At 45.7% G+C, this 24,736-nt stretch overlaps 1 protein-coding gene across 6 annotated transcripts in view; it reads left to right on the top strand.

The window, feature by feature from the left end:
- Positions 1-24,736, top strand: part of TRRAP (transformation/transcription domain associated protein) — a 118,087-nt gene that overhangs the window by 61,819 nt on the left and 31,532 nt on the right. For 4 of the 6 annotated variants that reach the window (XM_061209669.1, XM_061209666.1, XM_061209667.1 and 1 more), the window contains 18 exons: positions 744-957; positions 1,527-1,652; positions 2,089-2,235; positions 2,942-3,141; positions 3,692-3,813; positions 4,136-4,349; positions 6,212-6,391; positions 8,561-8,707; positions 9,916-10,035; positions 10,231-10,518; positions 10,685-10,822; positions 11,517-11,629; positions 12,064-12,199; positions 15,203-15,394; positions 20,388-20,616; positions 21,226-21,491; positions 22,064-22,164; positions 23,401-23,602. In XM_061209669.1, coding sequence (XP_061065652.1) covers positions 744-957; positions 1,527-1,652; positions 2,089-2,235; positions 2,942-3,141; positions 3,692-3,813; positions 4,136-4,349; positions 6,212-6,391; positions 8,561-8,707; positions 9,916-10,035; positions 10,231-10,518; positions 10,685-10,822; positions 11,517-11,629; positions 12,064-12,199; positions 15,203-15,394; positions 20,388-20,616; positions 21,226-21,491; positions 22,064-22,164; positions 23,401-23,602 — 3,135 coding nt within the window. The remainder of the gene's footprint in view (positions 1-743; positions 958-1,526; positions 1,653-2,088; positions 2,236-2,941; positions 3,142-3,691; positions 3,814-4,135; positions 4,350-6,211; positions 6,392-8,560; positions 8,708-9,915; positions 10,036-10,230; positions 10,519-10,684; positions 10,823-11,516; positions 11,630-12,063; positions 12,200-15,202; positions 15,395-20,387; positions 20,617-21,225; positions 21,492-22,063; positions 22,165-23,400; positions 23,603-24,736) is intronic. The other 2 variants (XM_061209670.1, XM_061209668.1) reach the window with 1 other exon arrangement.

Below are 24,736 nucleotides of genomic sequence, written 5' to 3'. Positions count from 1 at the left end.
GATTTCTTTCCTCTTTTTCTCTTTGAAAGGTCAAATTATTTTCCTATCAAATGTAGTCACCATTGACTCAAGCTCAGCCCCTTCACAGGCTGACGTTTTCTGAGGGCGCTGGGTGTGCTCACACTGACTTCCTGCCTTTCCCCACGATCTGCCTCACAGCAGCGCGCACACACGGTGCACCTGCAGGGCATGTGTGTGCATCAGCCACAGACACACGTGTCGTGAGGCCAAACTTAAATCCTTACTGTCAAACGTGTGCTCTATTTTCTATTTTCTTCTTTTGGGTTGTTTTTTCTTTCTTTTTTTTTAATGCTGACAATCTGTTAGATTGATTTCATGATACATAGTTTCAAAGATACTTCCTTTTGGAAGGATATATGTATTTTAACTAAAAACATGAGAAAAAAGCAAAATCCATTGCAATAGTTGCCTTTTTAAACCAGATTTTGGTGATTTTCAAAATTTTAGTACTACTTAATATTGAATATGAATATCTTTCATGAGCTTAAGGGAAGTTTGACTAAATATTTAAAGCAAATTTATTAAAAGGAAGATTATGAAATCCTACTGTGTTAATAAAATATGGTGGTCATTTATATATCTGATGTGTTTATTCTTCAGTGGTTGTTTATTTCATTTCCAAGTACCTATTGACACGTGTAGCTTTAATTTCGCTTGGTTTCTGTTTGCAATTCGCTGTACTGTCTATCGCGTCTGTGTGGGGCCTGTGTTCTCCGTTCCAGGAGCAGCCCAATCAAGGGAACTGTGGAAACATATGCACAGGATTGGAAGTGCTGAGCTTCCTGCTGACCGTGCTGCAGTCCCCAGCCATCCTGAGCAGCTTCAAACCCCTGCAGCGTGGAATCGCAGCCTGTATGACGTGCGGAAACACCAAAGTGTTACGAGCCGTCCACAGCCTTCTTTCACGCCTCATGAGTATTTTCCCAACGGAGCCAAGTATGTGACCTTTGCTGTTGGCACCTTTCTTTCTTTCCGAGTGGATGGGTGGGCACAGAGCTTGTTAGCTGAGAGCGCTCATCCTCCTGTTACTATAGTGAGCATTTTATTATCCTGCTTTTCTTTGTACCTTTAAACTTTCTTTAAAAGAAGTTGACATAAAAACTTCGTGGTAGCAGTCTTTACATTAGCAGTTTTTTCCAAAGCAGTTTTTTGTCTGCTTTGGAAATACAGTTTTCTTCATCAGCTGAACATACCATTTCCATATGGTATTTAAAGGAAGTTAGGTTAAAATATTTTGTCAATTGTTGAACAGCTGACAAGATAGAATTTTGGCATCTCATATGTAAGTGTATTTAGGGTATTCAGGCGAGGCTTGGTGGCCTGAAAGGTGGTTACTGAGCTCCGTAAACTGGGAACCACACGTCCTGTGGTGAGAGGTGCCCGTGTCAGTCACCGCAGGTCCCAGACAGCCAAGCTCGATGCTACCCTGAGGAGAGGTAGCGTCCCAGAGCCTGGCCGGGCCCGCGAGCCGGACCCCAGAGCCCAGGTTCCCACTACTGTTTCAGGCACTTCGAGCGTGGCCTCCAAGTATGAGGAGCTGGAGTGCCTCTACGCGGCGGTGGGCAAAGTCATCTATGAGGGACTCACCAACTACGAGAAGGCCACCAGCGCCAACCCCTCCCAGCTCTTTGGTGAGCGTGTATCCATCGTGGTTTTCCCAGCGTGGTCCAGCTGCGCACTGGATGAGCTTTTCCTTCTGGGCCCGAGGGGCGCTGACCCCTTGCAGGCGAAAATCTTCTTACGAGTTACAGTCAGCTCTCTGTATATTTTACGTGGTTCCTTCGTGTCTGCAGCCCCTCGTACACAGATTCAGCCGACCCCGGGTCGTGTAGCACTGTAGTATTTACTAGTGAAAAAAAGCTATGCGTAAGTGGACTCATGCAGTTCAAACCTGTGTTGTTTAAGGGTCACCTGTAATGTTGACATTTGGGATTAACCTGTACTTTTGTCAGAAATGGCACATTTTTGTCTAGCACATTTTTTAATGTTTTAAGTAGTACGTTTTTGTGAATTACTCAATTTTTAAAGACTTTTCTCAAAGAACACCTGTCACTCTCTACCTTTCAGGGACCCTGATGATCCTCAAGTCTGCCTGCAGCAACAACCCGAGCTACATCGACAGGCTGATCTCGGTCTTCATGCGCTCCCTGCAGAAGATGGTCCGAGAGCACCTGAGCCCGCAGGCCGCCTCGGGCAGCACGGAAGCCACCTCAGGTGACAGGCTCGGCCCCGTGTTCTCCCCTGAGGCTTCGACACCTAAACGTGCCGGCTGTGATTAGATTCTAAAGCCAACACGAATGTCTGCTGTGTTTATGCAGTTCAGCATCATTTGCTCTTCACAAAGGGGTTCTGAGCACTTCATTTACAACCGTAATAAGACTCGCTTTTAAAATGAGCTGCTTTTAAAAGTTGTGAATGTAAGAGTGAAGAAATTTGAGCAACATTCATCACTAGATGAGAGTTATCTAACAATTTTGCTATAAAACAGAGATTGCTATCATCAGAGCTATTATTTCTGAAGAAGAATTAAGTCGCCGGTTCCAGACCTGAGCTGTGAGCTTCAGGAATCGGGGATGTGTTGGTGTGCGGCAGGGAGCTGCGGTTGTCACTCTGCCAGTTGCCCCTCGGAGCACCAGTGCCATGCGTGTGACTTCAGGGCTTGGCTGTATGCGGGGTTGCCTGCAGCGGTCCCACCAGCTCCATCATCCCTTCCCCTGTGAGGAGGCTCTTACAGGGCCCCCCTGTCAAGGCGGAGTAGTCAGAAAGCCGTGAGGCACTTCACATCCCAGAGCTCTAGTTGCAGGAGAAGATATTTTGGGGAGGAAATGGGCAGAATCCAGAGTGCCATGCAGTGCGGGTGGTTGGTTGCCTGCTCAGGCAAGTTGGTAGAGATCGTTGGGCTCTTTCTCCGCTTGAGCAGGAACCAGTGAGCTGGTGATGCTGAGTCTGGAGCTGGTGAAGACGCGCCTGGCTGTGATGAGCATGGAGATGAGGAAGAACTTCATCCAGGCCATCCTGACCTCCCTCATTGAGAAATCCCCCGACGCCAAAATGCTCCGGGCCGTGGTTAAAATTGTGGAAGAATGGGTTAAAAATAATTCCCCGATGGCAGCCAATCAGGTGAGCTGCGAAGAGCGGCTGTGCTCTGGCCAGGTGATCTTCCTGTGTGTGTAAAAGGAAATTCAGGCGTCGCGTTCTAAGCTCTTCTGCAAGTTCTCAAACAAAACATTTTTTTCTCCAGTGTTTGCATTCACCGAATCTTCCTTTACGGTGGATTTTTCTCACTGTGCTTAACAGATTTTAAACAGAAATTTGGAATAACTGGTCACTTATAAGGTTTTACTTCTGTTAAAATGTTAAATGAACCTTACTTGTTAGTCTTCTATGGTGGTGAAGTTAAGCCAAGAATAATAATGATGGGGGATGATTATTTGATTTAGTAAGATGCTTTCAAACTTCTGATTTGATTTTTGGTTTTGTTACTTTTATGTTGGCACCTGTCTTGATCTTAAGCATCGAAGAACCATTTAGAAACAACCTTGTCTTATCTTACCTGACAAGATTGTAAGAGCTTAAAAATTGGTAGAGCATATGGCTGAAATACTTGGGAACATGTCTTCTTTCAAACAGAAATAATTGACCTTTTCTTTTAAAAAACAAATTTGTACAGACACCTACACTCCGGGAGAAGTCCATTTTGCTTGTGAAAATGATGACCTACATAGAAAAGCGTTTTCCAGAAGACCTTGAACTAAATGCACAGTTTTTAGACCTTGTTAACTACGTCTACAGGTAATCACAGCAGTTAATCAAATGTTGGCTCGTGTCGGTCCCCGGCGTGCTCTCTGACTAGCCAGTAATGTGACTTTTTAATCTTCTCATTATATTTAAATTTTAAATGTTCATTTAAATCACATAACATATTTTGGCATCATTAATGAGCCTTTTTGCTCAAACGCTGCATCAGCCCAGGACGATTTGGAACACACTCTTGGCCTTCATGGCAGCTTTTCGGAAAGCTGGTGTCCACTTGTTCACTGCTCGTTTGCTTACGGCCTGAGGGTCCCCCATCCTGCGTAGCTCTGCTATCTTGGTGTCGTTCCTTGGATTGCAGGGATGAGACGCTTTCTGGCAGCGAGCTGACCGCAAAACTTGAGCCTGCCTTTCTCTCTGGGCTGCGCTGCGCCCAGCCGCTCATCAGGGCCAAGTTTTTCGAGGTTTTCGACAACTCTATGAAGCGTCGCGTCTATGAGCGCCTGCTCTACGTGACCTGCTCCCAGAACTGGGAGGCCATGGGGAACCACTTCTGGATCAAGCAGTGCATTGAGGTAGGACGGACCCAGCTCATGGTCCGTGCGGGGGGCCTGGGGCCGGGTGTCCACACACGCAAAGATAGATCAGACATCTCTACCACAAGACCGCTTTAGTCTCTAGTAGGAAGGGAAAAGACTTAAAGCAGCCAGGCCAGACCAGCCTGACAACGCTGTGGGCTCTGACCCCTTAGTGCAAGGGGCCAGGGTGCTGGAGACGAGGCCCTGCGTGAACGGTCAGACTGTTTCAGTGGGCAGCAGTTCAGATGGTCTCTGATGTTGTTCACAGGATTGTAGTCAGACATCTGGCTTCATTCTTTGGATTAATCACCAACGTACTGCACCAGGCCACCTAGGTTTCCCAAAGCAGGTTACCGATGCTGTGCAAATAGGTTACCAGACCAGTTTGTCTAATGAGACATGGTTGTGAAATTCTCTTTGAGGGAAGAGAAGGGAATCATGGCACTGGGTTTCAGTGAGAGCTTGTTGGCATGTTTCCGTTGGTGCTGAGTGTACATTTTCTGAGTGCTGTAAGTAGCAGTATCTGGAACTTCACTAATGGCAACACAGTGGGCAGAGTTCCCTGATTTATTCTTCATTCTTTCACGAGACTTACCGATTGCTATTAGGTGCCAAGCCCTGGGGTAGGAAGTGACAAAGACGAAAAAGACATTGGGCCATGTAGAGGACAGGGCGGGCTGAAGGGCACAGCCAGGAACCTGCTGTCCTGCCTCCTTCGTCCTGTGTGTCTGGTCCGTCGCCAGGTGTTACCAGTTCAAGGCCACTCGCTTTTCTCCCTCCCCTCTCCTGCCTCCCTCTCTGGCTCACGAAGATGACAGGAATGGTGTCCTTAGTGTTCACCCACCTTCCCTCCTGCCCGCCACAGTTTTTACTGTTGCAAACTTGTTCTGATAGAGTAAAAGCAGACTGTGTCGCTCATTGCCTTTGTACCCAGCACAAAACTCCACCTCCGGGATACGGTCTCGCTGGCCCCTCTCCAGCCCTGTGCTGCCCCTCTGCCCCCACTCGTTAGTCTGCAGCCTCACTGGCCTCCCGGGTTCTCACCCATGCCACGTTCCTGACACCCACGCTGAACTGAAGCAGGCGCCCTTCTGTCCTCTGTCGCCTGCCCGTCCCCTGGGCTGCACCATCACGATGAGCGTGTGTGTTACGTGTTGATGTTGGTCTTGTCCTTCCCTCTGACGCTCCAGCCTCACCAGGCGGGGGCACCGTCTCTGTGAGGTTGACAAACGAATCTCCAGGGCCTCACACAGTACATAGTGGGTGTCCAGTAAGCATGCAAGAGTGGCTGGGTCGAGGGCGGTGTGAGCCGGGTCGGGGCTTCGGGGAATAGTCTCGGGGGTGTTGCGTGCGCGTGGGGACTCTTACCTTACGGGCGCCCCGCTAGGGAGCTCACACCGTCCCCTTCGGGCAGTGGGAAGCCCCTCGGGGTGTCGGGAGGGGGTGCCGAGGTCAGCCTGTGGAACGAGATGAGTTGGAGAAGAGTAAGTCGCGATGAGTTAGGAAGCTGTGTCTGGGCAGGAGGTGACACCGGCAGGACCCGGCGATGTGGGTGGGAGACGAGAGCGGCGGGAAGATGGGCGGGTGGAGCAACACGCCTCTGAGAGGACAGGGGAGGAGTCCTGTCTGGGAGGGAGGGAGACGCCGAGTGTACGCCTAGGCACGGAGTCAGGGGTGCCTGGGTGGGGGCGCTGGGAGAGAGGTCCAGACTCCTTTCTAAGCTGGGGGGTGTAGAGCGAGCTGGGCACTGGGGTCATCAGCACGTGCTGGTCGAGGCAACTCGGGGTTAATGGGGTCCACACGCCAGAGCACCGGGCGTGCATCCCAGGTCTGTCTTCTCTCCCGCAAACCCCCTCCAGCTCCTCCTGGCCGTGTGTGAGAAGGGCACGCCCATCGGGACCAGCTGCCAGGGCGCCATGCTCCCGTCCATCACCAACGTCATCAACCTGGCCGATAGCCACGACCGCGCGGCCTTCGCCATGGTCACGCACGTCAAGCAGGAGCCCCGGGAGCGGGAGAACAGCGAGTCCAAGGAGGAGGTAACACCCAGCGCACAGGGCCGCCTTTTCACAGTGGGGCTCCCGTCCCTGTTGGAGAATTTTGTATCAGCCTTAGAATATTTTTAGGGCAAGAGCAATGTGTTAAAACCTGTGTCTGCCTGAAAGCTCTGAATGTGGTACTGTGTTCATTACTTATATTTTCCTTTTTTTAATGTCGAGGTATAATTGACATACATCCTGTTAGTCTCAGGTGTACAGTGTAATGATTTGGTATTTGTATATACTGCGAAACGATCATCACCGTAAGTCTGGTCAACATCCATCTCCACGCGTAGTTACAGAAGTGTTTCCTTGTGAGGAGAGCTTTTAAGACCTACTCTCTGGGCAACTTTCAAATACGCAGCACAGCATTGTTAACTGCAGTCCCCATGCTGTACGTTACATCCCCAGGACTTCTTTATCTTATAACTGGAAGTTTGTACCTTTTGACTCCTTGACCCATTCCACCTGCCTGCCACCCTCTGCCTTTGGCAACCGCCAGTCTGTTCTCTGTATTTAGGAGCTTGTGTGTGTGTATTTAGATTCCACACAAAAAATTGAAATCATATGATTGATTTCGGTTAGCATAATGCCCTCAAGGCCTATCCATGTTGTCGCAAATGGCAAGGTTTCATTCATTTTTATGACTGAATAATATCCATTCATCTGTGGATGGACACTTGGTTATTTCCATTCAGTTAGATGTTTTTAAAGGCAGAATTGATAAGCACCTTGTCTCATCATTAAGTTTTGAGAGAGATCACTTTATCATGGGCTGTGCTGCTGAGCAAAGGGTATTTTACTGTTTGGTGATTGTTCTCCCCAAGTCAGGAGTAGCCCGTGTTGTATTACAAAGCACTGCTCCAGGAAGTGACGCTGTCATGAAGGAACTGTGGCTCTAGCTGGCTCCGCGGTCCACCTACTGTGAACCTCCTGTGTCTCTGCCCAGTCCTGGGGGGGCGGCTGTGGAGCCCAGACCCGACCGGCAGGGCAGAGCCTTGGACCTGATGACTGTCAGTACCCCATGTGGAGTGGCTGACACCACGCAGGGTGTCGGTCTGTAAGCTGTTCCCTTTAGGGTGTTGGCCCTTGGAAGCTCAGCCTGCCTGGCGTGTTGGGTGTTAGAAGACAGCCAGTCAGTGTTGAAGGAGGAGGGTACCCTCTTGGCTTTAAAAGGGGTAGTTGGTACCCTGTTCTGTATGTGAGACATCCACTTACTTTATTTACAAATAAATAAAAATTCTCTTCACTTAGCAGTTGCTAAGCACTAGATCATTTGGTGATAGAATCTTTTTTTCTTTCTGTCATCCTCCTGTGTGAAATAAATTGCCAGCTTGGAAGTGATTCTTCTGCATTTTCAAGGGTGCACACCAAATGGCCAATAATGTGACTTAGAGCCTAGTCTGATGATTGGATTTTGACTGTGACTTCCCAGAAAATTCAGAGAGAGATAAGGTTCATTCTTTTTGGGGGATGAGTTGTGTAAAACACCATGCCAACAAGGGTCTGTGCATTCGCCTGACAATATTATTAATCTGAATGAGCAAGACAGCCAGGCAGCTATGTTGCATTTTATTTATTTTATTTATTTATTTTTGGCTGCGTTGGGTCTTCGTTGCTGCGCGCGGGCTTTCTCTAGTTGCAGCGAGCGGGGGCTACTCTTTGTTGCGGGGCGCAGGCTTCTCACTGCGGTGGCTTCTCTTGCTGTGGAGCACAGGCTCTAGGTGTGTGCTTCAGTAGTTCTGGCTCGTGGGCTCTAGAGCGCGGGCTCAGTAGTTGTGGCCCACGGGCTTAGTTGCTCTGCGGCATGTGGGATCTTCCCGGACCAGGGCTCGAACCCATGTCCCCTGCATTGGCAGACGGATTCTTAACCACTGCGCAACCAGGGAAGTCCCTAAAGTTGTAATTTCTTTTTAACTTTGCTTTCCGTAATCCAAATATGGAAACAAAATGGTGACATTTTTATAGTGTCATGTAAGAAAGAGAGCTAGGTCTGGTCTAGTTTAATCTGCTTGTTGTTTATTTTAGAATTCAAGATTATTTAATCATAAACTTCCAAGAAACTAAAATTTTATTTACCAAAAGTGTAACAAGAAGTTTACAGGAGTTGTGATTGTTGATTTTCTTCAATTGACCTTTTGGTTTTACATGTTTGTTTCTGTTTTTTAGGATGTGGAGATAGATATTGAACTAGCCCCTGGAGATCAGACCAGCACGCCCAAAACCAAAGAACTTTCGGAAAAGGACATTGGAAACCAGCTGCATATGTTAACCAACAGACACGACAAATTTCTTGATACGCTCCGGGAAGTGAAGGTCTGTGCAAATTTGGGGGGATAGTTGTGGTTCTCCCCCTGCCCTGAACATTTTGAACAGTCCACGAACCCGTGGAATCCCCCATTCACTGCTCGAGGTGAGCGTTTCTATAGGCAGGTCTGTGGATACTCGTGGCCATTGAGTACTTTGGCCTCTGCCACGCTGACTTGGAGCCAGGAGGCACCTGACACCCTGACCGGGGTGAGGGGAGCAGCCACATGAGGTCAGTCAGGCTCGTTTCATCATGGCCTTCCTCACTGGGCAGCCTGAGTAGCAAGTAGGAGTATTCTCCACTTAAATGTTTTCTTCCATTTTCCTTGGAATATTTGTGTCCTTGGGTTTTGCATTTTTAATAGAGATGTGGGTATGAGAGTGAATTCCCTTCTTGACCTGTTGTTGGGTAAAGAGGACAACGTGATTGTGACGTGTGTGTCTCCGTTTTGGGCGGCAGGGCCCACGGAGGGACGGCAAGTGTGTGCCTGAGCCCCTCTGCACTGGCTTCTTGATGCCACGTGGGGAGCTGTGCTTCAAGCAGCCAGAAACCTGGCTGTTTATAAGAAATTCATACTTCAGAAACCACGGAGCTGTGGACAAAATCAAACGCATCTGCGGATTTGATATACCCTCTGGGCCCCTGGTTTCCAAATCCGACCCCATTTGTGGGGTGTTCTGGTTCAGCCCTGTGCATTCCAGGCACCTCTCCAACTCTTGCCCGCTGTCAATTGTAGAGACTCTGAACTTTCACGGTTCTTGATTTGTTCTTCAGAATTACACCTGTTGGCAAATAGCTTAGCTAGTATGTGTACGCTTCTCCTGTTTCCTCTTCCCATCTTCAGCAGCCTCTGCTTTGATGGCGCCTGTGTGCCTCTCGTTTGCACTTTCAGCATCAGCATTGTGTTCGTACTTCTCGGGCCTGGTGGAATCAGTAATAGGAAATGCCCTTGAAAGTTAAAAATGTAGGTGTGTCACTGGTGAGCCCCTTACCCAGGTCCTGGCTCAGCTGCTAAGCACACCGGGGGTCTGTGGTGCTCAGAATCTGTGTTTCACTTTGGCATGACGTTTGTTCAGGTCTTTGAAAGTTTGGAAGTGGAGGAGTGTGTGGTAAGGTGGGGCAGTAACGTTTCCTGACCAAGGATGCGTGGGGCACCCGTGTGGCAGGGGTTTCAGCACCAGCCCTTGCCCGCTACACCGGTCTTTCCTCTCCGCAGACTGGAGCCCTGCTCAGCGCTTTCGTCCAGCTGTGCCACATCTCCACCACGCTGGCTGAAAAGACGTGGGTCCAGCTTTTCCCCAGATTGTGGAAAATCCTGTCTGACAGACAGCAGCATGTGAGTCTGTTTTTTAAGTCCTCTTTTGAAAAATGTAGTTTTAGCTTTTGATAAGTAATTGATTAAGTTTCAAAGGCTGAGGAAACTAGTATTATCCAAGAGTGAATAATCAAAAATATCCCAGATGCTGAGTGAGAGAGTGAAGACGTGCTGATTTTTGCACGAGACCCAGGTCAACCTGCTCTTGGGTTTCAGGCTCTGGCGGGCGAGATCAGCCCATTCCTGTGCAGCGGCAGCCACCAGGTGCAGCGGGACTGCCAGCCCAGCGCCCTCAACTGCTTCGTGGAGGCCATGTCCCAGTGTGTCCCTCCCATCCCCATCCGGCCCTGCGTGCTCAAGTACCTGGGGAAGACCCACAACCTCTGGTTCCGCTCCACCTTGATGCTCGAGCACCAGGCCTTCGAGAAAGGGCTGAGCCTGCAGATTAAGCCCAAGCAAACAACGGAGTTTTATGAGCAGGAGAGCATCACTCCACCTCAGCAGGTGAGGCCCCGCCTTGTTCTGTTGATCACGTCTTCCTTGCTGGTGACTTCGTGGTCCCAGCAAACATCTCCCCAGTGATTTTAAATTAGGTACCGTGAAGTTGCTTTGTCGGGGCGGGGGGAAAGCAGTTGTCATGAGCACTCAGAAACCGTGACCTGTGTTTCAGGAGATTCTGGATTCCCTCGCTGAGCTTTACTCTCTGTTACAAGAGGAAGACATGTGGGCGGGCTTGTGGCAGAAGCGTTGCAAGTACTCGGAGACGGCGACGGCCATTGCCTACGAGCAGCACGGGTTCTTCGAGCAGGTAGTGCCGTCGGGCGGGATGTCCAGGTCGCATGGGTGGTGAAAGGTGTTTATAGGGGTTCTTTATTATCATGTCCTCAAGTCAGTTCGTGTCTAAGTGAGAAATTTACTGTTTTCTTTGAAGCATTTATTTATCCACATGAAGACTCTTTGATTAAAATCTCAGTTTCAGAGAAACATACGTATGTGACGTGAACATTTTTAAAGCTCAGTCCTGAATCGTTTACTGTTAGTTGCTAATGTGGATGCTTCTTATCTACAGTCATTGATCCTGTTGGAAGTGGTAGGTGGGTTGTGATCAGTGTGAGATTTTAATCCTCGTGCCTGTCCTTTCACTGTAGTGTGGGTCACTGTCGCAGGTATGGTCGCAGCCGCGTGTAGGACACTGAGCCACAGAAACTCCAGAGGCAGAGGCACGGGCTGTGGCCCCTGCTCTCATCTCTGACGGATGGAAAAATGAACCCGGGGTCTGGGCAGTCTCCCTCCCGCTCCTTCCGTTGTGTGTGGGGAATTATGCACCTTCTCCTCCACGCTCTTCTGTTCTCTGAATGGAGAATTCTGGGTGTTGGGTGACCTTAGAGAAGAGCAACGAGACACCCCTGGGTCTGTGATGCAACTTGCCCTAAATAATTGAGCAATGGTCATGTAAAAGTTTCTAGTTAAACCGCAGCTTGAAAGCAGTTTAACTTTTTTAGGCACAAGAATCATATGAAAAGGCAATGGATAAAGCCAAGAAAGAACATGAGAGGAGTAATGCATCCCCTGCTATTTTCCCAGAATACCAGCTTTGGGAGGACCACTGGATTCGGTAAGCTGAACAGTGACGTGTTCAAGAATCAGTTAAGGAAACCAGTGAGAAGTCTCTGAAATTTTCTCATAATGAGTGTTTTTAAGAGGGAACTTTGCTGCTTTCTTTATGGCCCCGTGAAGAAAAGAACAAACAAAAACCTATAAACAGCTTTTAAAGTCTTGAGTAATTGAGAGTGTGTTGGAGAAACAGTGAATGACCCCTGCTCTCCACAGGCTCCGGAGCTCTGAGCTCTGCTGCAGGGGCTGCGGTTCGGTTCTTGCTGCTCCGGGGGCGCGCGTAGTTTACTGCCCTGGGGCCCCTCAGCATCCCGCAGAAGCCCGCCCTTCTCTGTGTGGGGGAAATACTTTTTCCTTTCGGTGGAACGGAAATGACTTAAAATCCCATCTGTGGGTGTGGTCACTGAGCTTTGGCCCCCGATCCCTGGTCTCTAGGTGCTCCAAGGAGCTGAACCAGTGGGAAGCCTTGACGGAGTACGGCCAGTCCAAAGGTCACATTAACCCTTACCTGGTCCTGGAGTGTGCTTGGCGGGTGTCCAACTGGACCGCCATGAAGGAGGCACTGGTGCAGGTGAGACCCCACCCCTCCCCGCCCACCCCGTGACTCGTCCATGCTCAGGTCACAGTCTCCACAGCTGAGTGGGGCCCTGTTGCCAAAGCTGTGAGTCTCTGGAGATTTCCCTTCACTCACAGCAAGCTGGGCATTTTGACAGATGAAAGAGAGCGCTTGGGAAGCAAGAGTTATTTTGGGTTATCACTAACATCTTTCCTGAGTTTGAGTTAAATTATAACTTAAGTATTAGTTCATTATTGAGTTACCGTAAAAAGTATCAGGTGGAGACCTTGGATCCTCTGAGAAAACAGTAATGTCTGGAGAAATTTGGAAAAACAGAGGCAATTGTACTGGTGGACTTGGTTGGCAGAAGCTCTGCAGCAGTGAGTGTAGCAAAGGTGAATTGTGCAAGCCCAGGGCCTGGCACAGTAGCTGCTGTCAGTAAGTTTGTTACATGAAAACAGTATCACATTCAAAGCATGTCTTGCATTACGGAAGTGGTAATTGTGCAGTGTAAGTGAAGTTGAGCCATTAACGTGGTTGAGCTCTACATTTTCAAAAATTAAACTCCATCCAGAGGAACTCAGTGCCTGACGGGAGAGCAGGCACAGAGGTACAGTTTTCTTTCTCACACTGGGAAGCCTGTGTCAGGGCATCAGAAGTTATGGTGTCAGACAGCGCAGCTGTGTTGTCTGAACCCCACGTCATCATCACCATCACCATCACCGTCACCGTCACCACCATCATCATCATCATCAAAGCCTTGGGTGGTCTGTGAAAGCAGCTATTCTTGTTGCTCTTTATATTTTCCTGCATCTGTACCCTTCTGTGATTTTCTCCCTTGGCCCCTTTGCTGCTGCTCCTCAGTTTTTGACCTTTTTTATGTGGTGTCAGTGTTAATGGGGTTTAGGGGTTTACACTGTTGTCCTGTCTCACCTTCCCCCTTTACCTAGTAAGGGTTTATTTACAGTCACACCAATGATTCTCCTTCCTTAATGTGGAGACTCAAAAGCACATTGAGATTATAGGCCACTTTGTTTGACAGGATTAACCTAAAATTTTAACTTGTATTGTGGATACCATGCTTATTTTGTTACTTCTGCTGCTTTTAAACAAAATGTAAAAGATCAAAGAACTGAAATAGTCACAAGCTGTTAACTACAGAGTGGTTACAGAGCCCAGGGTCTGGACTTTCAGGGTGGGACCTGGGAAATGGCTCACCTGATGCAGGGAGTTGGTGTTACTCTGAGAAATAACCAATCACTTATGTAGGTAAACAGAAATAAATATTTTGCTGACAGGTTGCATTTACAGTTGATTGTTCTTTATTCTGATAACCATTCTCCTTTATTTTATCTCAATGTAAAAATATTTATATTATAAATAAGTATTTATAGCTCACTCTAACGGTTTCTTTTTCTCCTTTCCAAGGTTTCACTTAGCAGGATATGTGCAGTATCATACTGTCCATAGGTCTGACAAATGATCATCTTCTTTCACAAATTCTTGATTATTTTCCCAAAATTTTAAGGCACTTACTGGTTAGAAAAAGCTCAAAGTATATTAATAAGCACTCTGGGTAATCTGCAGTAAATTAATTTCAAATGGTCTTGATAGTACTAAGTTATTTACTCATTTACCAGTATTTAAAAGAAAAAAAATAAAATTGCCTTTCTTTTTCCTCCTGTGTCTTGCGATTATGGGGCTGCTTGTAGCAGTTCATTTCTTGGTTTGATTTAATAAATGGGGTAATTTTTTTCAGTGGAGGAGAAATTAGGAAGAGAGGCCTTTGTTTTTACTGTTACAGAGGGCAGGTGTGATTGACAAAAGCCTATCTTAAATAGTGTTTAAGTCCAGAAAATGTAAGATTTTAGGTGTAATTTTAGAGGATCATGTAGGAAGCAGATGTGTTTACAAGGTTGCCTCCCTGAATTTCTTCATCACTGGATTATTGAGAACTAAGAGGGGCCGTGGATGTGACTCTGCTGTGAAAAAGTCAGATGTCAGAAAACAAGGCCAGGTGTTAACGTCAGCGCGTTATTATTACCATCACTGCTCTTACGTCATTTGTGCAGAGAGCGGAATGGCACTAAGATGTGTGTAATTTCTATTGTTGCTTCCCAGACGTGCTTCACAATGAATGTCTTATTGACCTTGTTACAGCAAGTCCTATAGAATTCTTTTAAGAATATCTCTATATTCTTTCATTGTTTTATACACAAAGAGATTATTTTTGGAAAGAGTTTAATTTTTTAATTTACATTTTTTAAAATGCTCTGTAAGAGGCTGATAAAATGCAATGAGTTCTAATGCCTTCTTTAGAAGGGGGTGGGCAAACACAGGGGCTTTCCCCGGGCACACCTGGAGCCTCTACCTGGGCTTAGGGCCAATGGGAGGAAACGTGATGGCTCTGGGCTCTGTCCACTTCGTCAGAACTGATAACCAAGATACGAGAAATCTGGGGGAAACTTTATAGTAGATAATAAAGTGCGGCTTTTAAATGATAGTAAAATTTATGAATGTTCACTGATATTCTTATAAACCTGAACTGCTGCCTTCAGCTTCCTTATATAATGTGGAACAAGTTAGATTAATTTCCCAGGATAACAGTGTGAATTGGAAACAATTCAAAATTATACTGATATTGATCAGAGAGGAGATGAGCACATATTTAATCCTTTGAAAATTCACTGGCTGACTTTGTAGGTTGTTCATCTGGTCTGTCATAATGGTGTTGATCAGTTTCCCCTTTCTGGAACTACTAGTGACCTTAAAGCAAGGAGCCTGTGGCACCTCCATAGATAGAGAGATCGGCCACTCATTGGTATTCAGCAAAGGAGAGTGTCCAGAAAAAATCTAAAGCATGATGACGTCTCTAAAGAAAATGAGTGTCTATTTATAGCTGAATTTCTGTTTGTTGCTTTGCAAACTGGCTACCAAAAACTTGACTTGACTTTTTGACTCTTTCCACTGAGAGGAAATATACCCATTGTTTCCTATGTGATGTTCTTCCATAACCAGGTAGAAGTAAGTTGTCCAAAGGAGATGGCGTGGAAGGTCAACATGTACCGTGGATACCTGGCTATCTGCCACCCTGAGGAGCAGCAGCTCAGCTTCATCGAGCGCCTGGTGGAAATGGCCAGCAGCCTGGCCATCCGCGAGTGGCGGCGGCTGCCCCACGTGGTGTCGCACGTGCACACGCCTCTTCTCCAGGTGGGTCCCTCCCGGCAGAGCTCCTCCCGTCCAGGCTTAGGTCCATAAGCTGAGCTGGACGGGAGAGGAAACTCCTTCCACTTGTCCTTTCCCATTTAAACTCATCCTCGGTGAAAGGAAGGCCAGAGTCAAAACGGAGAGGACTGAAACGTTGCGTCTCATTTTTGGTGCTTCCAAGGGATTTAAGTGACAGAAGCCGTCCCACGGGAGCGATCTTGATGATTTTCATTTTTGCTTTAGGAATATTCTTTAATGCCCACTGTACCACCATCAGTGTGATGCCACTGTTCAGTCTGAAAAGGTCTCTCCTCCTCTGAGACTCTAAGACTGCAGTTAAATAGGCTGTGCCTTGGCTTCTTCCTTTGTGTATCGTCTTCACTATTTCTGACAATTTGTTCAGCCACACCAGCCACCATTCAGTGGCTCAGATCTAAAGGGTCTCTCCCCACAGCCCCTTGTGCACGCCGCCCCTCTCCATGGAACGTGCTTCCCCATCCTCCCAGGCCCTATGCATGTGCGTGCGCGCACACACACACGCACACACACACACACACGAAGGGCTGTTGTCAGCTCTTGTCCTCTTTCATCTGGCGCCTGGCATGGAGCAGCTCCCAGTGTTATTGAATGAGTAAAACTATAGGCAGAATGGTCATACTTTTTTCCTCTTGAAAGAGTAGTTTTGAGACTTAAACTGCTATATTGATTTTTATAGTGTAGTTTTTTATAGATTTTTCAAATGATCTAGTTATTTATTAATATACTTAGATTATTTTGTCATTGCCATAGTGAACCAGAAGTTCATTGAAGCAATTAATCGCTTTGTTTTGATATTTTTCCTTTTTGTACCTGTTATTTTTGGCTTTTTCTCAAGGCGTGCACTAAGGTAGTGTTATTTTGCAGGTATATAACATCTCTAATCTAGGTTATTAAAATATTCTAAAGCCTTTTATTTAAAGTGGACTTTTTCTTCCACATCCTCTAAAAGTGCAAAGATGGGTTGCATGTCGTAGCTGTTAGGAAAAAAGTTATCGCATGAACATAGGAAAAAGGTGTCAATGCAAGAAATATTGTGAATGACTGAGTATTATTATGAATGAATGACTAAGTATTGCTATGAATAACACAGTTGTGAATAAATAGAAATTATTGTGTGGTTGTATATTCAAAGTACAGAGTATAAAAGGCAGTATTTCAGACAATCCTGATTCAGGAATTTTGGAAGTGAAATTAAAGGCAGTTTCTCTTCCACTGCTGTGGTCACGGTTGATACTCAGTAATTTGTTGATTAGTTTGGTTACAAAGCTGACTGCATTTAGAGAGATGATTTCCTCCCCCAAGTAGCACTATCAACCAGCATAGCTGAGAAATCTTATAGAAAACAAAGACATAAGAATGATTTTATGGAAACGATTCAACAATGTTTCAGTTTGATCATTCGGTAACTATTAATTTTAGGGTCAGAGTTTGAGGAGGTGGAAAGGATGAGCTAGAGAAGTGTTTATTTTTAAAAATTAACTATAAGTACCTTTTTTCAAAACCTATAAATGTTAAAACAATGCCTGATTTTTAGAAATATTTATCATGTTTTAATAAGTTATAAAATAATGTATTTCGAACTACAGCTTGTGTCTCTCCCCGCTCCTCCTCAACTACCACCCCTCAAAAAAATCACTGAGGGGAGAAGTTTTGGTGCTTTTGCACAGCAGCAGTCCCGTCGTACTGACTCTAGGGCCCAAGAGTTGTGATAGGGATTTTAGATGGCGCGTCTACCCCTTTGGCCTACTGAAAACATCAGTACTGGGCTCCTGGATCAGCCACGAGTCAGGAAGAAACACAGAGTCTGAGCGCTGTTGCGGAGGGAGTGACTTTGCTGTCACGTTGTCCAGAAGAGCAGCGTAAGGGCCTCTGAAGTTTTACTTCTTCATAGCAGCAATGGGCACAACAGGGGAAATTGTTAAAACCAACCTTTCACAACTCTGAAATTTAAAGATTTGCAGTAATCCAGGGAGCATTTAAGGAAAACAGCTGTATTTCAGTAAGAATAGCAAGCTTTGTGGCATTTAATTGTCCTATTCCCATTATCCCTCTCCCCAGCTCTGCCTTGAAAACCAACAGCTTCCAACCATAGTAGCTGTGAAAACCAGCCTAGCAGCCACCAGTGGAAGACAGTACAGATGTAGAGACCCCCTAAAAAAACCCAGCCCCAGAATGCTGGCACTATTTAACCAGCACTACAGCTCCTAGAAGAACCCTATTCACAGGGTTTGTCTCTATTTGACCTGACTCAGAGCTCGCTCAGCAGAGAAAGTCATATGTGACAGCATTTGTCAAAAATAGTCACTGGCCGTTGTTTAATATCACAGCTGCCTGATGTAACAACACCAGTCCCAATAAAGGGAAGATTAGAGAATGAGATGTCTATATGTATTGTGAAAAACTTTAGCATATTCCTGGGAATCTAGAAGACCACATACACATACATCCTGTGCACACATGCTCAGGAGAGACTTGAGAAGATCCTAAGCTTTCACCTCTGGCTGACCTTGGGGCTCTGTATAAGTGGGAAGTAAAGGCTGAGGCAGAATTGAAAATTGCCTGGCTGAGGGATGAGGGCATGCTGCAAAAGGCACACAGAGCCTTATCATTTCAGGCCTTTAAGGAAATCTCTGTCTAATTATTTGCTGGCCAGTAAGCTAACTGAGCAGAGACTCTAGTGGTTACATTCTGCAAAGACTACAGACTTTGTAGAAGTAGTTCAGGAATATTTGAAAAAGTTTTATCTAACCTATAAGCACATGAAAAAACTGCTCAACATCATTAGTCATTAGGGAAATGCAAATCATAACCGCAATGAGATACCACTTTATACGCATTAGCATGGCTAGAATGAAAAAGGCAATAGCAAGTATTGGTGAGGATGTGGAGAAAAATGGAATCCTCATATATTGCTTGTAGGATTGTAAAATAGTGCTTGCTCTTTGGAAACAGTCTGACAGTTTCTCAAAATATTAAACATGGAATTACCATAGGCTCAACAATTTCACTCCTAGGTGTAAATCTAAGAGAAATTAAAACTTATGTCCACAAAAACCTGCACACAAATGTCTATAGTGTTAATAGTCATAATAGTCAAAATGTGGAAATACTCCAAATGACCATCAGCTGATGAATGAATAAATTAAAATGGTATATTCATGCAATGGAGTATTACTCAGCAGTAAAAAGGAGTGAAGTACCAGTGTGTGTGACCGCGTGGGTACATCTTGAAAGTACGCTGAGTGAAGAAGCAAGACACAGAAGGCCACGTGTTGTATGATTCCATTTGTATGAAATGTCTAGAATAGACAGATCCATGGAGATAAACAGTAGATTAGTGGTTGTCACCTTCTAGGGGAGGAAGAGTGGAGAGAGGCTACCTGTGGGCTTCTTTCTATAACTAGGTAGGGTTGATGGTCGTATAGCTCTAGGAAAAATATACATGGTTGCCGACTTACAATTTTTTTACTTTATGATGGTGTGAAAAAATATATATACAATCTGTATTCAGTAGAAACCATACTTTGAACACTGAATTTTGACCAGCCCAGCGTATGTGGTATGATGCTCACGCGGTGCTGGGTAGTGACTGGCACCAAGCTTCAGCTCCTGGTCAGCCATGCGATCACGAGCGTGAACAAGCGCCTGCTTACAGCTATTCTGAACCCGTGCAACCATTCCATTTTTCACGTTCAGTACAGTTGTTAGTAAATTATAAGAGAAAATCAACACTTTATTATTAAATAGGCTTTGGGTTAGATAGTGTGAGTGTTTTAAAGCACATTCAGGTTGGCTGGGCTAAGCTAGGATGTCTGGTAGGTTGGGTGTGTTAAATGCATTCTCAACTTCAGGTGTTTTCCACTTAGGATGAGTTTATTGGAACATAACCCCATCGTAAGTTGAGGAAGATCTGTGCTAAAAACTACTGAATTGTACACTTTAAAAGGTGATTTCGACGATGTTTCAATTATACCTCAGTAAAGCTGTTATAAAACAAATATCCCATTGTTCTATTATCAGTAAGCTTTTGGTGGGAGGAAGGATGAGATAAAAGTTTCAGAAACCCGAATGTAATGAATTAAACTTAAATGTAATGAAGTATAGATGGAAAGCATAAATTCTTAAATTTTTAAAATTAAGATGAAAGAGAAGGATACTGAGTACTGAACTTGGTGCTGTGTTTGGGGATTCAAACAATTTAAAACTTTCTGCCTCAAAAGAGAATTAGGCTGGAGGGAGGTGACATATCCATAAGAAGCAAAATTTTAAGAGGGAGTCTATGATTCAGTGCCATGTGGTAGGACAGAAAATAAACACAAGGATTTAGAGACGGGAAAAATCCCTGTGGGAGAGCAGAAGGTGAAGTTTGACAGGTAGAGTTTGAATAGGCTCAGAATTGTGGCCGAGGCCTCCCCGTAAGGAGAGGGCACCATAAATTTGGAGCCAGCAACACATCTGGGGTTTAAAGGGTAGTGACCTGGACAGATTTATAGGGATGTGATGCAAATGCATGTGTCAGCCCAAAGAGATCATTAGAACCGTGTTCTGAGATGCTTGACATGGCTCCGGGGTTCAAATGTTCATGGAAGTAAAGCTTGAGGGCAGGGGGACCAGACTGTTCTGGTCTTAGGTGTCGGTAGACAAAGAGCCACACTTAGCTGGTGGCAAAGGGAGCAGAAAAAGGATAGTTATGGGGGGCGGGGGGAGTCGGTGTTCTCCAGGCCCCAGTGTCACAGCAGCCACAGAGCAGAGGTGTTAAAATGCGGGGTGGGGACAGGGACCACGAGAGTAGCGTTTGAGGTATGGAGTAAGTTAAACGTGGCACCTGAGGCACAGTGCTTCCTTTGGTAATTGAATCGTGAGCTCTTCACAGTAAGGATTCCTGGTTGACTCTGGTTTGTTATCCTCTTTCACTCTTAATGCTCACTGTGGAATCTCTTATGCTGGTCCCTTTTAGGCAGCCCAGCAAATCATTGAACTTCAGGAAGCCGCTCAAATTAACGCAGGCTTACAGCCCACCAACCTGGGAAGGAACAACAGCCTGCATGACATGAAGACAGTGGTGAAGACCTGGAGGAACCGGCTGCCCATCGTGTCTGACGATTTGTCCCACTGGAGCAGCGTCTTCATGTGGCGGCAGCATCATTACCAGGGTAAACCTACCTGGTCCGGCATGCATTCATCATGTAATTTTCCAGACACCCCACTGTTCTGGTTTCATGTCTTGGTTGTGTTTTGTTTTTTGTTTTTTTTTTCTTTTACTGGATTTTCTCTTTTTTTGGCATGGTAGATGGTGGTTGTTATGACAGGGTAAAGATGAAGGTGGTGAAAGATGGGAAAAATTTCCCCCTACCTGTTCCCTTTTTCCAAGCTAGAACAGACGTGCTGCTGGACACTGTTGCACCAGGGGCACAGGCCAGTGGGATCACAGCCTGGGTTGTGGCCCTCTTTGTTTTGAAGCCCCCTGAGGAAGAGCTGCGCTCAGGTGGCAGCGTGTAGCCTTTTTCACCTTCCCTGGTCCCCTCTGCTCTTCCCCTCAACCTGCCAGGCATCTATTTGTTCAGAGCAATCTTCATGGTTTAGTTAGCCAAGACGGTAACACCCAGCTCAAGAGTTAGTGCTTCTTAGATCTTCCTTTTGATACAGAATACAAGGAAAAGTAATGAGGGTTTATCACAGAGCTTCCCATTGCATAAGCCATGTGTGTTTGTTTTTCATTTTTTATTTAAGCCTTATTGTGGAACACTTTGAAAAATGTTTGACATGGACTGAAAACTCATTTCTTTGCTCTCTAGCTATTGTAACTGCCTATGAGAATAGTTCTCAGCATGACCCAAGTTCAAACAATGCTATGCTTGGCGTTCACGCATCGGCTTCAGCAATCATCCAGTATGGAAAAATTGCCCGAAAACAGGGACTGGTCAATGTAGCTCTGGATATATTAAGTCGTATTCATACTATTCCAACCGTCCCTATCGTGGATTGCTTCCAGAAGATTCGGCAGCAAGTCAAATGCTACCTGCAACTGGCGGGCGTCATGGGGAAGAACGAGTGTATGCAGGTAGAGTGCCAGCCGGACCCCATGCCCGCCCGCCCGCGCCCAGGAGGTCTGGGGAGGAATGAAGGGTCCATGTGGAAACGCCTGGTTCAGACAACAGGGAAAGAGGCTAGAACTTTACAAACACAGCTCTGGTCTCGGGGAACAGTCCTGCCCAAAAAGAAAGGGACAGGAGGCCGCTTGAGCATTTGAGTGAATTACATGTGATGGTCTCTCTTCTGTTTGGTTAACGTAGTTAAGGAAAGAACATTAAAAGCTGCAGAACTATGAGGGTATATGGTAGGTCTGGGCTGCGTTCAGTGGAATATTAATAAAAACAATGAAACTGACTAGATACGGTGAAGCTTTGGAGAAAATAATACCATTAAGGTGTCTAGAACTGAATCTGCATTTAGTGATTGAGCTTAAATACTACTTGTTAGTCAACAAATATTCGTGGTGGGCAAGCCTGTTGTCAATTTAAAGTATATTTGTCAATGACCTTTCGGACTTGCTGCATAGATCAATATTTTAATGAGGTTTTTATATTATTGTCTAGAAAATTCAAGAACTTTTTTTTTGTTTTTAATAAACAGGGCCTTGAAGTTATTGAATCTACAAACTTAAAATACTTCACAAAAGAGATGACGGCTGAATTTTATGCACTGAAGGGAATGTTCTTGGCTCAGATCAACAAGTATGTATGTTATATAGGTGGAGGATAAGAGAAAGACTCATCAGATTATTTAAATAGTTATTTATAACTTGAAGCCAATGTGAAGATCAAGCTAGAAATTGATATGACTTAGTGACAGTTGTCAGGGATGATATTTCAAATATTGCACCTCTAGGAAGGTAATAACTTGCAGCAAATTGACGGGCCAGCTCGAGTGTAGTACTTAAAAAACTTTTTAAACATGAATCGCTTGAACAGAGAACTGCTGATAACATGGATTCATTGCCCCAGTTTCTCAGCATGCCATTTTGGAACAGAGTTGATTCCTTTTTTTTTTTTTTTTTTTTTTAATAAATTTATTTTATTTCATTTATTTTGGGCTGCGTTGGGTCTTTGTTGCTGTGTGCGGGTTTTTCTCTATTTGCGGCAAGCAGGGGCTACTTTTCATTGTGGTGCATGGGCTTCTCATTGTGGTGGCCTCTCTTGTTGCGCAGCACAGGCTCTAGGTGCACAGACATGTGGGATCCTCCCGGACCAGGGCTCAAACCCGTGTCCCCTGCATTGGCAGGCAGATTCCTAACCACTGCGCCACCAGGGAAGCCCCCAGAGTTGATTGCTTTTATGGAGATGATTCTTGCTTTAGAGCAGGGGTCAGTCAACTGGAAAACAGTATGGCAGGTCCTCAAAAAACTAAACAAAAAATTATCATATGGCCCAGCAATTCCACTCCTAGGTATTTACCCAAAAGTGTTGAAAACGGGAACTCAAGCGGGTTGTTCGTGAAGGTTCACAGCAGCACTGTTTACTATAGTCAGAATATCGAAACAACTCAAGTGAATGGATAAACAAGATGTGGTGTATACAAACATTGGAATATTATTCAGCATAAAGAGGAGTGAAGTGTTAACATGTGCTGTAGCATGGATGAACCTCAGAAACACAATGCTGATTGAAAGAATCCAGACCAAAAAATCACAATGTATGATTCCATTAATAAGAAATGTGCAGAGTAGATAAATCCATAGAGACAGAAAGCAGGTCAATGGTCACCAGGGCTGGAGGTTGGGGGAATGGAGAGTGACTGCTTCATGGGTCGGAGTTTTCTGGGGTGATGAAAATGTTTGTGGCCTACATAGAGGTGGCAGTTGCACATTTTAAAGGTACCAAATGCCATGGAACTATTCACTTTAAAATGGTTGATTTTATAGTAAATGATGTTCACCTAAAAAAATTTGTTTTGATTTTGTGTCTTCACAGGTCTGAGGAAGCAAACAAAGCCTTTTCTGCAGCTGTGCAGATGCACGATGTGCTGGTGAAAGCCTGGGCCATGTGGGGCGATTACCTGGAAAACATCTTCGTGAAGGAGCGGCAGCTGCATCTTGGAGTGTCTGCCATTACCTGTTACCTGCATGCGTGCCGGCATCAGAATGAGAGCAAATCAAGAAAATACTTAGCCAAGGTGAGACTGAAAGAAATAGCTTTGACCAAAGACCACCCAGTAGCCTTTAAGTTTAGATGAAAATTCAGCAGCTTACTGATCTGTGCTGGGCATGAGGCATTTCTTCATGCCTTACCTCTCATTTCCCTTCACCTTTTGAAGTATAGTCCACAGTTCTACTTCAAGCTGAAAAATGGAGGCCTGGACATACTTGGAGTCAAAGGACTTCTAAGCAGCAAAACTGAGCCTAGAGTCTGGGTCTTAGGACTCAAGTCCAGTGTTTGCTGTGAGACCTCACATTCGACAGCGATTCCTGCAGACTGCTGAGGGGGTCTGCCCAGAGAGCTTAGCTGCTAGACACCTGTTAGATTCTGATCTCTCACCTGCAGGGACCGTGCACACAGTCACGGAGCCGGTCAGCTCTAGTCACAGGTGACGTTGAATCCCCTGGTTTCTGCACACACTGCAGGGTGAGGTCGCAGTCACCTGCATTGTCATCCGCGGGGCCCCCAGTACAGTGCCGGGCACAAGGCCGGTATTGACCTGGGCCCAATGGGGGGCCGCTTGAGCCCAAGCGTCCTCCCCAGTATTGAGCCTTCTCAGCCCTCCCGGGAAACACATCAATACAACCCAGACTCCATTCTTGCAGAAACTTAAGAATAAGTTCTGCTTTTCTGTTTTGTCCATTAAAGGTTAGGAGTTTTTAGAATTCCTTGATTTAACATCAAAATTTGGATTGAACATCAGCACCTAGTAGTTAAAGCCGACTATAGAAACAAACTGACTGTAGTCACACCAGGAAACCACCTCACTGTCTTGACTCCAGGTTTGCTTATTTTTAGATGTAATTGTTTCAGACATCCCTGGACAGCAGGCTGCCAACACGGGGCCTACCTGATACTAGGGTGGTTGTCAGCTGAGATCTTTAGCAGAAGCCCATTTTGTCCTGGGGAGATTGCAAGTGTGGAGTAGCAGGCTGAAACCCCTTGGGGTCACACTGGCCACTAGCCAGCCGATTGGGTCAGTTACTAGTGGGCATTAAAGCTAAATCTGGATGAAAGCTGTATGTAAATTTTCAGTTTTATTTATAAGATTTACGTTTAGGTTTAGCAATATTGTTGGGCCTTTTATAGATATTTTCCCACAATGCCAGTG

This window comes from Eubalaena glacialis, chromosome 13 (assembly GCF_028564815.1).
Source record: "Eubalaena glacialis isolate mEubGla1 chromosome 13, mEubGla1.1.hap2.+ XY, whole genome shotgun sequence".
Classification (NCBI taxonomy): domain Eukaryota; kingdom Metazoa; phylum Chordata; class Mammalia; order Artiodactyla; family Balaenidae; genus Eubalaena; species Eubalaena glacialis.
The sequence above is the reverse complement of the archived record's forward strand: the minus strand, read 5'-3'. Positions and strand labels throughout refer to the sequence as shown.